General features: G+C 44.4%; 1 protein-coding gene across 1 annotated transcript in view; it reads left to right on the top strand.

Annotated features, from left to right (window-relative positions):
* Nucleotides 1–14138, top strand: part of PDK3 (pyruvate dehydrogenase kinase 3) — a 77360-nt gene extending 63222 nt beyond the window's left edge. Inside the window, exon 12 of the mRNA XM_044235888.1 lies at nucleotides 3550–14138. Coding sequence (XP_044091823.1) covers nucleotides 3550–3580 — 31 coding nt within the window. The 3' untranslated portion in view covers nucleotides 3581–14138. The remainder of the gene's footprint in view (nucleotides 1–3549) is intronic.
* The last annotated feature ends 938 nt before the right edge of the window (nucleotides 14139–15076 follow it).

Raw genomic sequence — 15076 nt, 5'->3', positions numbered from 1 at the left:
TAGTAGAGTTGTTTTTTCCTTTCTCAACTAGAAAGTCATCTGGGGGCTCCTGAGTGGCTCAGTCACTTAAGCGGCCAACTCTTGATTTTGGTTCAGGTTGTGGTCTCAGGGTTCTGGGATTGAACCCCACGGTGGGCTCCCTACTCAGTGGAGAGTCGGCTTGAGAATTCGCCCTCTCCCTCTGCCCCTCCCCCCAGCTCATGCATATACACTCTCTCTCTCAAATAAATCTTTTTTTAAAAAAGGAAAATGTAAGGGTGCCTGGATGGCTCAGTGGGTTAAAGCCTCTGCCTTCGGTTCAGGTCATGATCCCAGGGTCTTGGGATCGAGCCCCATATCAGGTTCTCTGCTCGGCGGGGAGCCTGCTTCCTCCTCTCTCTCACTGCCTGCCTCTCTGCCAACTTGTGATCTCTGTCTGTCAAATAAATAAAATCTTTGAAAAAAAAAAAGGAGAATGTAATTATGGCCTGAATCAATAATTTTATTAATGTTTATGAGTTATTTTTGTGAGTTACTTTTAATACCATTCCTTTGATGTTTATTAGCTGACATTCTCCTGTGAAGTTCTTCCTCATCAACACAGGCCATTTAAGTACCTTTTTTTTTTAGATTTCATTTATTTGTTTTAGAGAGAGAGAGAGTGCAAGCAGAGGGAGGGGCAGAGGGAGAGAGAGAATCCCAGGCCGACTCCATGCCGAGTGGGGAGCCCGACGTAGGGCTCAGTCCCAGGACCCTGAGATCGTGACCTGAGCCAAAACCAGGAGTTGGATGCTCAACTAACTGAGCCACCCAGGTGCCCCCATTTAGGTCCCTTTTGAAGTACAGCTCCTCCTGACAAAGCACGGTAAGAATTTAAATCTTTCCCTTTAACTAGCAATTTTGAAGGTAAAAAGTAGAAGTAAAATCCATCTTAAATGGTAACAAATGAGTTTCTGGCTTTCACTTTTTTGAGCATTATTATGGATAGTGTAGAATTTCCTTCAATACGTTTCAATTAGAACTAAACACACACACACACACACACACACACAAAGTGCTCAAGTCTTGAGTTTATAGCCTGACACATTTTTACATCTATATAGCACCTGGAAAGACCCCCCCCTTTGTAATCAGACACTTCCCCCTTTACCGTCCCCACTATGTAGCCATTATTCTGACTTGGTCACCCATTCTTATAACTGACTATCACTTGTTAAACTTAAAAGGAACATGTGGCATGTACTCGTTTTTGTGTCCAGATCTCTGTGAGGTCCATCCGTGTTACTGCATGTAGCAGCTATCTTTCTGATGATTAAATTAGCACACCTTTGGCCACTGGTGACTATTTTGAGTCAGATCCTCGGTTTTCCTTTGCTAAAACTTTGAAAGCTTTTTCTGGCCCAAGATGATATTGTGGTCTCATCTTCTACCTTCCCTGCCTCCATCCTAGAATCCGCCATTTCCCTCAAGGAGTCCTGTTTGCCTCTAACAGGTGTTAGAGACCTTAATCTGGAAGTTGGCGGTGTACGTTATATCTTGTCTATTCCGCTTTTCTGGACAGAACTGTACAATGCACATTTTCATTTTATTTATTTATTTATTTTTTAAAAAGATTTTATTTATTCATTTGACAGAGAGAGATGACAAGCAGGCAGAGAGGCAGGCAGAGAGAGAGAGAGGAGGAAGCAGGCTCCCTGCTGAGCAGAGAGCCCGATGCGGGGCTCCATCCCAGGACCCTGAGATCATAACCTGAGCCGAAGGCAGCGGCTTAACCCACTGAGCCACCCAGGTGCCCCATGTACAATGCATATTTTTAAACCATAAGTTTGTATTGATATTTTCAATTTGACTTTAACATTGCAATATCCCAGCCCAATGTATTGTAATTGAGCACACCTCTTCTTAATCTTGATTCTTAACATAATGCAACAGGAAGGTATTTGTATGCAAATGCAGTTAATATAGCTTTCGATTTTGCCCCATTATAGTAGCATTGGTCTTTTCTGATGAATGCCATAAAGGGTATCCCTACTGATTTTTCTCTCTATGGAAGTATTGTGAGGGACCTCTGTTCAGTATTGCTGCCGCAGGCATTCATCTCAAAGATGAAACATAGAGGAGTTTGGTTTGTGCACGTGAGTGCAAGCGGACACGTGGCTGTGCACGCAGACATACACACGCCATCCCTGGCCAAGACTGAGCTAAACCAGCTTCAAACAATTGGATCCATTTCCATTGATTTCATTTTCAGTCTCTGTGTCCGGCAGGTGACATGTTGGGCATCACTGTGCAAGCTATTGCTCTGCTAGCGGGAGTTGTTTGGGTAGTACAGAAGCAGTCTTTATAAATAATATGGTCCGTTTGGACTGTAAAAGGCTGGCTTTAATTGAGTCTTGTTTTAAATGCCATTTTAAAACTCTAGTTTAGTGGGTTGTATACTAATTATAAGTCTTGATTTCTAATATAGTATTAGGTAAACAAGTTTTAGCAGAAAGCAATATTTAAAATTGGAAAATGGTTAGCCTGATTATTAAAATTGTTAAATTGTACAAATAGGGTAATTGGTGGTGATCTTGGGCAAATATTTAGTGTAGCTATGGTAAACTCACGAGGTGAATGAGAAATGCTACAAAAATGTATTTTCGAATCAGATTTTTCTTTTTCTTTTCTGGGGGACTTTTAAAGTTTTTATTTTAATTCCATTTAGTTAATGTGCTGTGTGATATTGGTTTCAAGAGTACAACATAGTGATTCATCACTTCCACACATCGCCTGGTACTCATCATAATCTAATGGTATTTTTAATAACAGCTTTATTGAGATATAATTCACATATTCCATAAATTCACCGCCTTAAAATGTACACTTTTAGTGTCTTCACAGAGTGTGGGACCCTCACCACTGTCTAATTTTAGAATGTTTGTACCATGTCAGAAAGAAATCTTGTACCCATTAGCACTCATTCCTCATTTCTAATCAGGTTTTTAACTGAGAGTAAAGAACTCTTTTGAGGTATGTATAGGCGGGCGCCTGGGTGGCTCAGTCAGTGAAGCGTGAAGTGTCTGCCTTTGGCTCAGGTCATGATCCCAGGGTCCTGGGATTGAGCCCCGCATCCCTCTCCCTCTGCTCCTCCCCCCTACTTGTGCTCTCTCTTGCTGTCTCTCTCTCTTAAATAAATAAATAAAATCTTTTTAAAAAGTACATATAAGTAATAAATGGTATTTCTTTTTCTGTAATAACCACAGAGAATAATTCTGAGAAAAGCTTTTTTTTTAAAGATTTTATTTATTTATTTGACAGAGAGAGACAGAGAGAGAGATAGATCACAAGTAGGTAGAGAGAAGGGAAAGCAGGCTCCCTGCTGAACAGAGAGCCCAATGCGAGGCTCAATCCCAGGACCCTGGGATCATGACCTGAGCCAAAGGCAGAGGCTCAACCCACTGAGCCACCCAGGTGCCCAAAGCAAAGCTTTTTGAATTATCACTATAACTAAATGCTCTGAGTAACTCTTGGTTAAATAGAGAAGGTTGTACTCCAGCTCACTGGCTTTTCCTGTTATTTTCTTTTTAGGGACAAGATCAAGACTAATAGAACTTTCTAGAGAACTGAATGCTCATATCCTCTCTGAGAAGAAAGATTATCTTCTGCAAGTCAACCAGAGAGAACTCCTTTCCTCCACCAACTCTGAGCAAGGCACTATAGTTACTCCAGTGCTTGAATGTGTAATTTCTCTATATGATCTGGACCTTTTCCACAAAAACCTTCCTGTAGCTGCTCCAGATCCGCACTAAAGTAGTAACCTGAACAATTTTTCCTAGTACATTGTTGTGGTTTGGTTGGCGCCTCTCTTAAGAGAGCTCAGGGCCTCGTTAGTGCTCTGATGCCCTCATACCTTCCTCCTCCTTGTCATAGAGTCGAATGTCTACATTCTCCCCAGGATTCTAAGCTTCTTCCTCATTCCAGATACAGCCAGTTTCTGCTGTTGTTCTTTGTGACCAAACACCATGGTTTTCCAAACCACCACCTAAGGCCTGGGTGATCTGGAAGCTGAAGACACCAGCGGAGTGTGTCTTGGTAATTCCGCCCCGGGGCTCTTCCTCTCCCATAGGCATCCTTTCTCACTCTGTGATTTCCGCTTTTGCCTTCTTCCATCCGATCTGAGTGAGGTGCGGCTCCTTTCACCGTAGCTCTTACTCTCCAATGCATTGATTTTATTTTAAAATTCATTTGTGTACTTCCATTCTGTCAATTAAAGCGTTCCAAAAGTTGTCTTGGGATTTTTCACTTAACCACTTGGTTTCAGAGATCTTAAGTGAAAAACTACCTTCCAGTCATTATCGAGTTTGTGAAAGTGGGAAGTGGAGTTTTTATGCTATGCAAAAATGCTGCCAGTCTACTTATTTTATTTTGTTTCTTTGTCGTTTTCTGCGGAATTGAAAGTCCCTGTGTGGTGCCACGGTAGTCGTCGTAAAATCGGCTATTGAAGGGAAAAAGTCTTCCTTGTCGATTTTGAAAAATAATTTTCATAATTTTCATTTTTGTGAGTTGTTGGCCAGTTTTAGAACTGTTGATCTGATTTTCATACTCCTTTGCTTTTTTGCTGAAAGCAGGACTGCGTAGAGGCTTTGGGGTGAGGAAAGAGAAGCGAGGTTGTATTGACCCCTCAGCAATGGAAGCCGTCCAAGAGTCTGGATTAAAGGCACAATTTATACTGCTCCACAGGATGTGTTTCCCTTCACTGTCATTTTTCATATCATCTACTTTGGTTTCTGCCTTCTCTTGACGCCCATATAAATGCATCCATCCAATTTTTAAGTGTGGAGCACGCTGTTGGGAAAGTTGTGCTTTGTAAAGTATTCCCCCCCTTCAGTGCCTGATGGGTCGGTGCGGTCGCCCCACCGGGGCTCCCCGCGGGGGGCCTTCCCAGGAAGAGTTGTGCTTTGACCAGCTGCACGTGAGCCAGCAGTAGCTCTTTCTCCTCATTCCCCTGAGTCTGATTTTGTTTCATTTCATTACGTTCCCTGAGCTCATGGTCATTACCTTCATCCTTAGACGGGTCCCATCTCTTCCATCCTCAGAAGGATCCCATCAGAGAACTCATCTAATCCATCAAAGAAGAGAAAGACAGATGGACTCTTGAGAGAGAGGGGACAGGATGTCCACATGGAAGCCTCCGGGCTGGAGGACTGAGTCGGTGTCTTGGGGATGGGGCTGTCTCATAGGATTGATCCCTTGTGTAAAAGATGTGAAAGTAATGACCCTTACCATTTAAAGTCGCTGGCTTTCTTACCAACATTGGATAGTATGTCATTGTCTTACTAGGCTTCCATTCCTAAACATACACCTTTATACTTTCAGTAGGAAACAGCGTGGCGGGATGGAGGCAGCAAATTCAGGCCTGCTCCCTCCTGCCTTGTACTGGCAATGTTTTGCCATGTGGTTGAGGAGATTGTTAGCCGCCCCCCCCCCACCCAAGCTTGAAGGCTTGAAGAAAGGAAGGAAGGGGTGGAAAAATCCCATCACATTCTTCCCTTCACAGGTCTTTTTCAAAAGTAAAGGCTTCTTTCAGTGTTTTCATGACTTAATTGGTAGTCCTTTCACTAATGGACTCTGTGGCTCACTCCTGCCCAGCTGCCCCAGTAGTCTTGGCGTTCCTGTCTGCTTTCTGCATTAAGAGTTGAACTCCGATCCCAGAGCAACTGTAAGAAGAGTTGCGGGAACATCTTGTGTTCTCACAGCTTAGTGGCCCACGCATTTGTTTCTTCTCTTGTTGCCTGTATGTGCTTCTCCGAACCCAGGTGCATCCCTCTGGCTGTTTACTCGGGTTGTGGAAACAAATGGTCAAATTACTACATAGAGTTGGTAAAATAAATAGACATCGACCCCTTTTCAGCTAAATTCAATCAGTTCTCCCATTTCCTCTGTGTTTCCCTCTCATTTACTCAATTTTTAGTATTAGGGGACTACAGCAACTGTTTGGACTAGTTCCTGGCACATAGTAGAGGCTTAATAAATAGTAGTTGAATCAAGAAATGAAAACTGACATTTACCTTGGGCGGGGGCTATGTTTCCACGTTCTTCAATTATTTTTCTTTCCAAAGTCGAAACACTTCAAGTCAGGAGCTGTGGAAATACTGAATCTCCTGTTAACAGGGCTGAGAAATGACTTCAAGATGTAGAGAAGGGAAAGGAAAGAAGTAAGGATGGACCCACAGGAACCGTCTGGTTTTTTTGTTTTGTTTTTTGTTTTTGTTTTTTGGGTCTCTGAGTATCTGATTATGGTTCTTTAGTACACTGGATTCTTTCCATCCAGTCAAGTGAGATGATTTTGCAGCCTTGCTTAGAGGTTCCAAAGAGCCTTCACAGAAAGCCTCCCGTCTGATCCTCAGTGTGCTGCGCATCGGGCCATGTGAGTGTGGCCTCCGACCCTCACGTGCGTTCCAACGCAGTTCTTCGCTTTGCTGGGGTGAATGGAAGGACCCAAGTAAGTAGTTGGGTCGTCTTGCTCCTAGACCTGTGCTCTCAGTGATGCAGCGGGTAACCAGCATCATTGCTTTTGAGGAATTTCTTGGGTATATTAACCCTCAAGCGTAAGATATAAGCCAAAATGTGTCTATAGGGCAAGAGAATTGCATTCAGGAGAGGTTTTCTTTTGTGTGTTTTCATTTTGGCATAGTTAGATAGAGGAGATAATCAAATGGATTTGGCAGCTTTTACCTAGAAAGACAGGCAACTTAGAAGGGATAGCTGTAGGTAATTACTAGAGTTATTTAGACTTAATTCTATGTTTCATTTAACTCCATGTTCACTGCCAGCCCTTTCCTACAAAGACTCCACTTTCAGTCCTTGCTTTTATCCTTCAGAGGCCCGGATTACAGCTCCGGTTGGATTTTCTTCCATATTCACAAACATGCTACTCTTGCCGTTCCTGATGAACTGTAACTGGGCTGCTTCTCAAAATTCTTGCCTCACATTCTTTCCCCATCAATCCCGTGGATGCCTCGCTTTATTGTCTTCTAGTGTCTGGTGGTCCTGAGAAGCCTCAGTCCGGACAGGTGGTTCTTCACCGTTTGTAGATGACCTGCTTATTTGTACTGCATACTTGGGACCTCTTGTTTATCCTCAAAGGTCATGACTTTGTTCAAGTCTGTGTCAGAACTGACAGTTGTCTGTTGGCTTTTTCTGGTCCATGATGAGCGGTGCGCACTGGCATTCGGGCCTCACTGTGGGTCCTATCAGTTTGTTCTCTTCCTCAGAACTTTGTCCCTGTCTTGGTTCTGTGTCAGCTGGCCTTCACATTCTCTTCCCTTTGGTTGCTTTCGTCCCCTTGTCTTTCTTGTTGCTGTGAATTTTTTTCCATGGGGTCTGCCCCTCCCGTGTCACTAACTCAGTGCTCCGAAGTATGGATGGAAGGCCTAGCTGTTCATAGTGTGAGTTTCATTTCCGTTACAGTTTTATTTTTGATGTCTTTCTTTTCTTAGCTCTGCCAGCTTTTTTCTTTCACTATGTTGTCCTCTCTGACTCTTTGTTTCATTTCTTGGAAGGCTGAACTGTGTTGTCTACAATTTTTCCGGTTTCTGAAATCATTGTTTCTAGAGCCTACTTTGTTTTAGGCTTCCTTCCTTCCTTCCTTCCTTTCCTTTTGGTGGTTTTGCTTTTCTGTTATTGTACAAGTATCATCATGGGTTTTTCGGCTTATTATTTGTCTTTGCATGGAACCAGTCCTAGCTGCCCAAGAAGAGTGAGGGGAACCTCCTTGACTCCTCTTTTCTCAAGTGAGAAGCGTTTGAATGGTGGGCCTTAGGACTTAAGCAGTATTGCTGGGTTGTAAGGGTGAAGGCTGTTGTGTTTCAGTTGGGTAGCTGGGTATAGGGGCATGAGGAGTGAAACAAAGCCTACTTGGGATAATTTGTCTTCCGAGTGCCTTCTGTGGGTGCTGCCAAGTCCTCTGCCCTGGGGCCACCGGGTCTCACTGCGGGGTGGGGTGGGGGGAATCCCGCTTGAGTTTCCCCACTTCCACTAGGTGTCACCCTAGCAGGAGTCTGGAGGCTTTGTATCTGGATTTGTGTGGTTGCCCCCCACCCACCCCCCAGGTTCTCTTTATCTCCTGCACGCACAGATGCAGTACCCAATGTCTCACCCATCCCTCCCAGGTGTGGTTGTGGAAATGAGCCCGCACAGCGTGCACAGGGCTTCTCCAGACTGCCGCAGGTCCTTGTTTCTCCAGGTTAACAGATGATTGGTCCAGTCCTTTGGCAACCTCTCCTGAACTGCCCAGCAACTGTGGTCAAATGCGAGAATGCTCCTCTGATTAGTCTCCCCCTTCGTTGTATCTGTCAGACACTCCCCCTGGAGTCCTTGGTATGGGGTGGTGGCTTTTATTAGTTTCATAATGGACAGCTTCTTTTTCAGTTTTTGGATGTGTGTGTTGAAGGGCAGGAGCACTTATATAAACATGCATTTATTCTGCCATCTTTCCCCGGGGTCCAGGTGCATAAACATTGACTTTGAAGATAATGTCCTTCGTGGCCATAATCTGTATGAAAGTAAACAGAAGAAACCAGTGTCGCTAGCAGGAAAGAACCATTAATAACTTAATCAATACAGGATTTTTGTTTGTTGTTCTGTGTGGAAAGATAACTTTTAACTCAGGTTCCTGTTCCATTGATTAGCGGTATCAGTACCTTCTGCTTTGAAAATAGAGGACGTCGTAATGAACTTAAGAAGTTATCAGCCACTGACAATTATTAATTAGTTAATTAAATATGATAGAGTATTTCAAACTAGCACCTAATCAGAGTTATCAACAGAAGTAGAAGCTATTTTCAATGAAAAGGTTGCTAGTCCAGCTGTCTTATGGAGGGCATTGACCCTGGTGAGAGCGTGGTTGTGACGCAGATTTTCTTACCGGTCTTTTCATTTCAGCCCATTTGAAAATTGGGTTCATTGAGAAAGAGAGGAAGGCAGTCCTCATCAGGATTATTTTTGTTACTCCTGAATATACTGTGAGATGGTGCATAGGTCTGGGGCCTACTCTAGAGGCACACGAATTCATATTTCCAAAGTGCTTTTACAGGTGGACGTTGGGGTGGGGGTTTCGTGGGGCCGTTTGTCGGGTTGAAGTGTCCTTTCCTCAGCAGCCAGCATATTCCACCAGGCGGACTTTCCTCACCTTCAGAGGCCAGGGATCAGGGAGCATGAGTGACAGCCTCGCTCTAGGTACCACACTCCACCTCGCAGCGCCTGCCTTCCCCAGAAGTCAGGGTGCGAAATGGAGAACTGCTTGCGGGCCCACGTGCCAGGGATGAACGAAATGAAGGCGGTAGACAGAGGAGTCATGGAATAGGAAGCTGTGCTCGTTCCTCCATTTAAGTAACGAGTGTCTGTGGTGCACTAGCAACTGTGCGGAATGCTGGGCATGTGGCAGGGATGTAGGAAATGGAAATACCTGCCTCGCGACCCGTTCTTGTAGGGAAACTGACAAGACACGAAACGAATGTTTCCGGTGCAGTGGAGAGAGAAGTAAAGTGAAACAGATCAGTACAATGGAGAAAATAAAGCCAGGAAGCGGATACATGGGGCGAGCTGAGGGGCCCCAGGCCCTATAAATGTTATTTTCGTTGTGGATAGATGTGTTTCTTAGATGTGTTTCTTGGCGATTCCGGAGTTCTTTCCATTTTTGTATTTACCCCTGGGCATCAGGAGAGTCCCGTCTCGTGTGCTTGGCTCTGAGCGCAGCTCCGCAGGGGACCCTGCCTGGGCCGGGGGCTGGGGGAAGCCGGCTCCTCCAGGTATGTGGAGCCCCAGGGCCTGTTGCCTCTCCTCGTGGCGGGGGGACCCTGGTCAGATGAGAGGAGCCCACTCTCACTGTCCACGTTCATGTAATGGTGGGCGCTGCTGCTGCCTCATAACCAACGAGCAGGGACAGCAGGCTGCAGGGGTCTTTTTAGGACCTAAGAAATCATAATTTAGATATACTTACAACAGGGGGATGAGACTGCTGGAGTTAAAATAGCAACTTGTCAAGAGCAGAGACCCTCTTTAGCACTTGGACACTGGTTTTAGAGGAGGAGGAAGGGATTGCCCAAGAAGGCTTCCCTCTCAAGCCCTCAGGTTGGCATTAGCCATGGTCACCCCCAAAAATGCAGAGAAGAAAAATGACAGCAGTATTGTGGTCATGGACACCTTAGAAACCTATTCCACTTTCTCGTCGGTTTCTAAAACAGGGACCCGAATTGCCCGATGCCGACGATGGGGTCCATGTGGCATCCGTGGCCGGGACAAGGGCTGCTCATTGTGTCATGACACAGTGGCCCTCTGTGGTTTGAGAGGCAACAGCAGAGCCGCACCGGGTGCTCTCAGTAGTTGGCATCCACTGTGGCCCGTGGCCCCACGGTGGCGGGAGACTAGAGCTGAGCCGAGGGACTGAGGGACCGGGACAGGAGCAGGAACTGAGGTGCATTTCATTGTTCCCCTGGGCAGGGCCAATTTGTCACCCTCTAAACTGTCTTATTTACATGTAAATAAAAGCAGTTTAGGGCCTCACTGCCAAAAACACCCAACAAATCTCTGCTATGGTTTCAGGCCTGCATGGCAGCGTGGGTGTCCTCGCAGCTCTGTAAGCCAGAAGCCCATGCCACGTGGCGACTCCCTGGCTCTCCTGTCACCTCTGTGGGGCAGTACGCCTCCTGCCTCCTGGCTGCAAGGGACACCCGCTCTTGCTGGAGCCTGCGTAGCTTCGTGCCTGGAGTCCTGTTGCCCAGTTTAGATTCTTGGGCTTGGTTTTTGTGGGGTGTTGGGAAAAGTTAGAGAACCAAGTAGTAGATGGGCAGTAATACTGGGTCCAGGAAGCTCACAGTGAGAAGAGTGTGAACTTAACCTGCAAAATATTTCTCTGTTCTATAAATCTCTCAGTGACATTTGGATTAATCAAGCATAATTAAATGTAGTTAGATTTTTGTCAGATTGTAGTTCAAAATAATACTCATCTATGGAGAGGATAATATATTCTGTAGAAATTTTATTAAGCACTTTAGTTGAGCAAACACTAAAGAGAACAAAATCAGTCTCAGGAAGGTTAATTACTACAAAAACAGAAAGTGTAGTAGATTATGTAAATCATTTTGATTTTGAATACCGTGGCTTGAGCTTTAATTTACATAGAGAGGTATTTTGGATTTGTTTTTCATACTTTCCAAAAGTACAGAATTGCAATTGCATTCTTTAAAAGTTCTAATCACTTTAGGTTTCCATTATGTTTGCCAAACTTTTTTGTGTTAGAGTTTCCAAAAGGGAAGAATTGGAACCACATTCTTTAAAATGCAGTTAATGATTTCAGTATTCCACAAAGTTTGTTTCAGCCGCAAGAACTGTGTTTTTATTTCTGTACTTTTAAAGAAGTGATCTTTTGAAGGGAAGTCTGAGGGGACAGAATGGTTGTGAAAGCACCCTGCCGTGCCTGGCCTTTCAATAAATGAAAAGAAATTTTTTTAGAAAGGTAAAACATAAAGAGCTTAGGCTATTAAGATAAATCTTTTTATTTTAATAATTTCTTTAAAGGGAAGAAGTAGAGAAACCAAAATGACTTTAAATGTTATATTTTTTTGTACTCTGAGAATTACATTTTTCACTATGCTTGCATGTCTCAGGGAATAGCCTTTCATAAGAATCCCCGTGCAAATCTCTGAAACTGTATCACAGTGTATTCTGATTTGATAGTTCTTGTCTAAATTTCTAGAAATAGAATTTCAAAAGTATTGTCACCTCAGGAACACAAGATTACCCTAGAGACTTGAACCTCACCCTATCACCACTCAGATTCTATGTGCTTTAGGCCTTTTCAGAGTAAATGACACCTAAATGTCCTTTGGTTCGTGGCTATACGGAGGTGTCCATTCTACTTATCTGAGGTGTTCATAGAAGACCCCTGCAATTTGATTTTGCTTGCTAAGTTTGCTTCTTGACTTTCCAGTTTTCTACTGGATTCTGTTTTCTCTTGGCATCAAATCCTTTGGAGATAATAAAGTATTATTTAAAAGAACATTCCATTAACTATTTCTAACTTTCGCCAGCCTAAAACTGGCCTGCCAATGTGAATTCTGTGCATACCTTTTCCGAATGGGCCAAAATCGCACAAATGTCATGGAGCATATATACTGCAAGCAGTGTGTTGCCCCACGGTTAGCAAAGTATTAAGGAACATCCAGCTCCTGCTTGGGGCTGTTTCCCCAGCTCTCTAGTTCCTCTTTGCCTTCCAATCTGGTCAAAAATAGCAAGCTAAGAATGGAATGCCTATTACTGACAGAACTACTTAATGTTTTAAGATACTCTTACCTTGAGATTCTTTTGGAGAGAAAGGAAAAAAAATCCTAACATTCAATTCTGACTCTCTTTTGGCTCTTCGTACATGCCAGACGTTAAAAAGATAATTACGAACATTCAGCCTGATTGGAGGTCAAAGGCATTCTCCATTTAGCCGCGCTAACGTTGTGTCCCCAGAAGCGTTTGTGAAAACAAGTAGGATGAGTAGAAGATTTCATACTACTGTTTATAGTAACATCCTGGTACCCCCTTTCTTCTAAATTCCATTTTATTACTGTCCTTTGAACTGTTAAAACCATAGGAAACCTCAATCAGTATTTTAAAGGGCCCTATATTTATATGAAGAACTGGTAAATATGCCTTTATCTCAAAAATTGTTGAGGTTACTCTCCGATGTGTTTCATTAGAAGAAATGCTTGAGAATAATTACAGCTAAAGCCTGTAACTGTGGGGATCTGAAAACGCTGGAGACGGCCTGCCGCTGAAGAGGGATCAGGCTGAATGGGGGGGCCTCACCGCCTTGCTCGCTGAGCGCTATCAGGACCCAGAGTTGGCCCGGCTGGCGTAGCCACGACACAACGGAAAATAGAAGGGGCTGGACCGAGATCGCGTATCTGCTCCCTCTTACCTCGCCGCCTCTAGAACTTTTATCAGGGAGAGCATCGCCTCAAGTCCCTTGGTATCTTGCCTTTCACTTTTCCAAGTTCCTCCTAGTGCTACCATGTGACTGACCCAGTAATTGTGCATATGCTTCAGATGATTCCTAAACCAAACCTAAATGTGTCTTGACTCTGAGTAGACAGCCAGGGCAAGGTCGACCTAGAAAATAGAAAGTAGTGAATATTTTAAAAATTGAAGTGGACTTTAGGGATGGGGGGGCATCGCTTTCTAGTGCCCCCTCGGCTTCCGTGATGCTCCTCATTAGAGCGATCAGTCTCTTACACTGCCGTGCGCTAGAGGCAAAAGCCACCCTCGGACCCAGACCTGGCTTTGCGCTTCAGCCCATCCCCGGCAGCACGACCCGCGCTTAACAGAGCGGAGCCCCCGGCTTGAGTGTTCTGACCAACCAGCATCAGCGTCTCTGCCAGGTTCCCTGGAGGTCAAGTCATTTGAGGTAATGGCTGCTTCATCTGTCGCTCTAAGTTCACGTCCGCACAGAAGTACACAGGTGCTTGTAACCTAAATACTTAACAGATTTAGCACCCAAGTTGCAACTACTTAAGATACGCTTGAACCAAATAAAAGAAGTCATTGCAGGGTCCAATATAGCATCATGAACATACCTAATGCTGCATTTAAATGTAAAGTTACTCGCTTGACCGGTTTTTCATCATAACTCTTTGACGCACAAAAGTGGTGTCTACGCTGGGAATCATAGCTGATGTGACAAGAGAAGAATATTAAATGAAATAAAAGTTCAATACAGTTTTTGTATTTGTAAGTCCAAACCTGACCTGGTTCACTTTGTGCATCTGTCCCCCTTCGTCACAGTGGTAAATGTATGCGTGTGTCCAGTGTTCACGAGCTGCCTTGTGATTCATAGAGTGAAATCCAGCCCCCTCGTGTTCTGTGCTGTTCTGTGGCCTGGCTAGTACACCCTGCCGTGGGTGAGGGATGCCTTTGGTTTGAGGTCATTTGCAGCCTCACATTCTGTGGAGAAATGTGTTCTATTGTTGCAGTTGTTGGAAAAAACACAGCCAGAGAAGCGTATGGCTTGGCAGATGTTCCCCGTGAATTGCAGAGCCGTGCATGGTGTGTGTCACAGCCATGCTAGTCCCGGAGCACGTGGACAATTCTGTACCAACATCATCGAACAATAAAACGGTAGTTGTCATTCACTGTGTGTCCGCGTGGTCCTTTCCTGCGCTCTGAGCCTCATCTTCTACTCACATCTTGAAATTTATTAAGTGAGCAGCACCAGGCACCTTTCTAAGTTGCTGGGCATCGACAAGGATATTACTTGAGATCTTATGATCCATTGGAGTTGTACATTATTTGGATTCTCGGTAGTGGGGAACATCCAGTTGGCAAAACAAAGGCACTGTTTAACAGTAAATAGTTTTAATGGTATTTTTCAAAATATCCATGGATCAGAGGAAGGGGACCATATATTGTCCACACCGGGACAGTTTTGACATGAAAAGAGGATTGTTACTAATTATACTGCGAGGCATGTAAACAGGTGTAAACCAGGGCTGTGCTGGGCAAATTGGGCCTCACTGGCTACACCAGAATGACCAGTGCTGGTTAAATGCAGATTCCTGGGCGCTCCCTCCACTCCATTCAGATCCTCTGGGCTGGGGGCTTCAGAATCTATAGTTTAACAAATGCCATGGGAGAATTCTTCAAGAAGTCTGAGTTGGGAACGGTTGCCATATGGAATACACAGAAGATAAGCAACTTGAAATTTGCAACTAAAGGGCTGTTGGTTCCATGGTATCTTTTGAGGAACTGGGGGAGCACCAACATCAGGACCCAGGGCCTCCACAAAGACACGTGACTGCACTTCTGGACTTGCTGAAGAACTAAGAGATGTGGTGTTTGTGTTATTTACCAGTGCGTCATTCTCTTAAGCAACATTCAATGGTGAATGGTCCTTTTAAAATTTGAGAGCAACATACCTGCTATCTTGTGTATTTATCGCTAAAAAACAGACTTAGAAATTTCGATGCAAGAAACTTGGGTTTGAATGGTTCCTGGGGCATGCCAATTTCAGGAAATCAGCACATCGGCCCCGACTCTGCTGTGGCTTGGTTTCCGTGTCTATAAAATTAGG

Source organism: Neovison vison, chromosome X (assembly GCF_020171115.1).
Source record: "Neovison vison isolate M4711 chromosome X, ASM_NN_V1, whole genome shotgun sequence".
Lineage (NCBI taxonomy): Eukaryota > Metazoa > Chordata > Mammalia > Carnivora > Mustelidae > Neogale > Neogale vison.
Note: the sequence above shows the minus strand (reverse complement) of the source record. Positions and strands in the feature narration are given on the sequence as shown.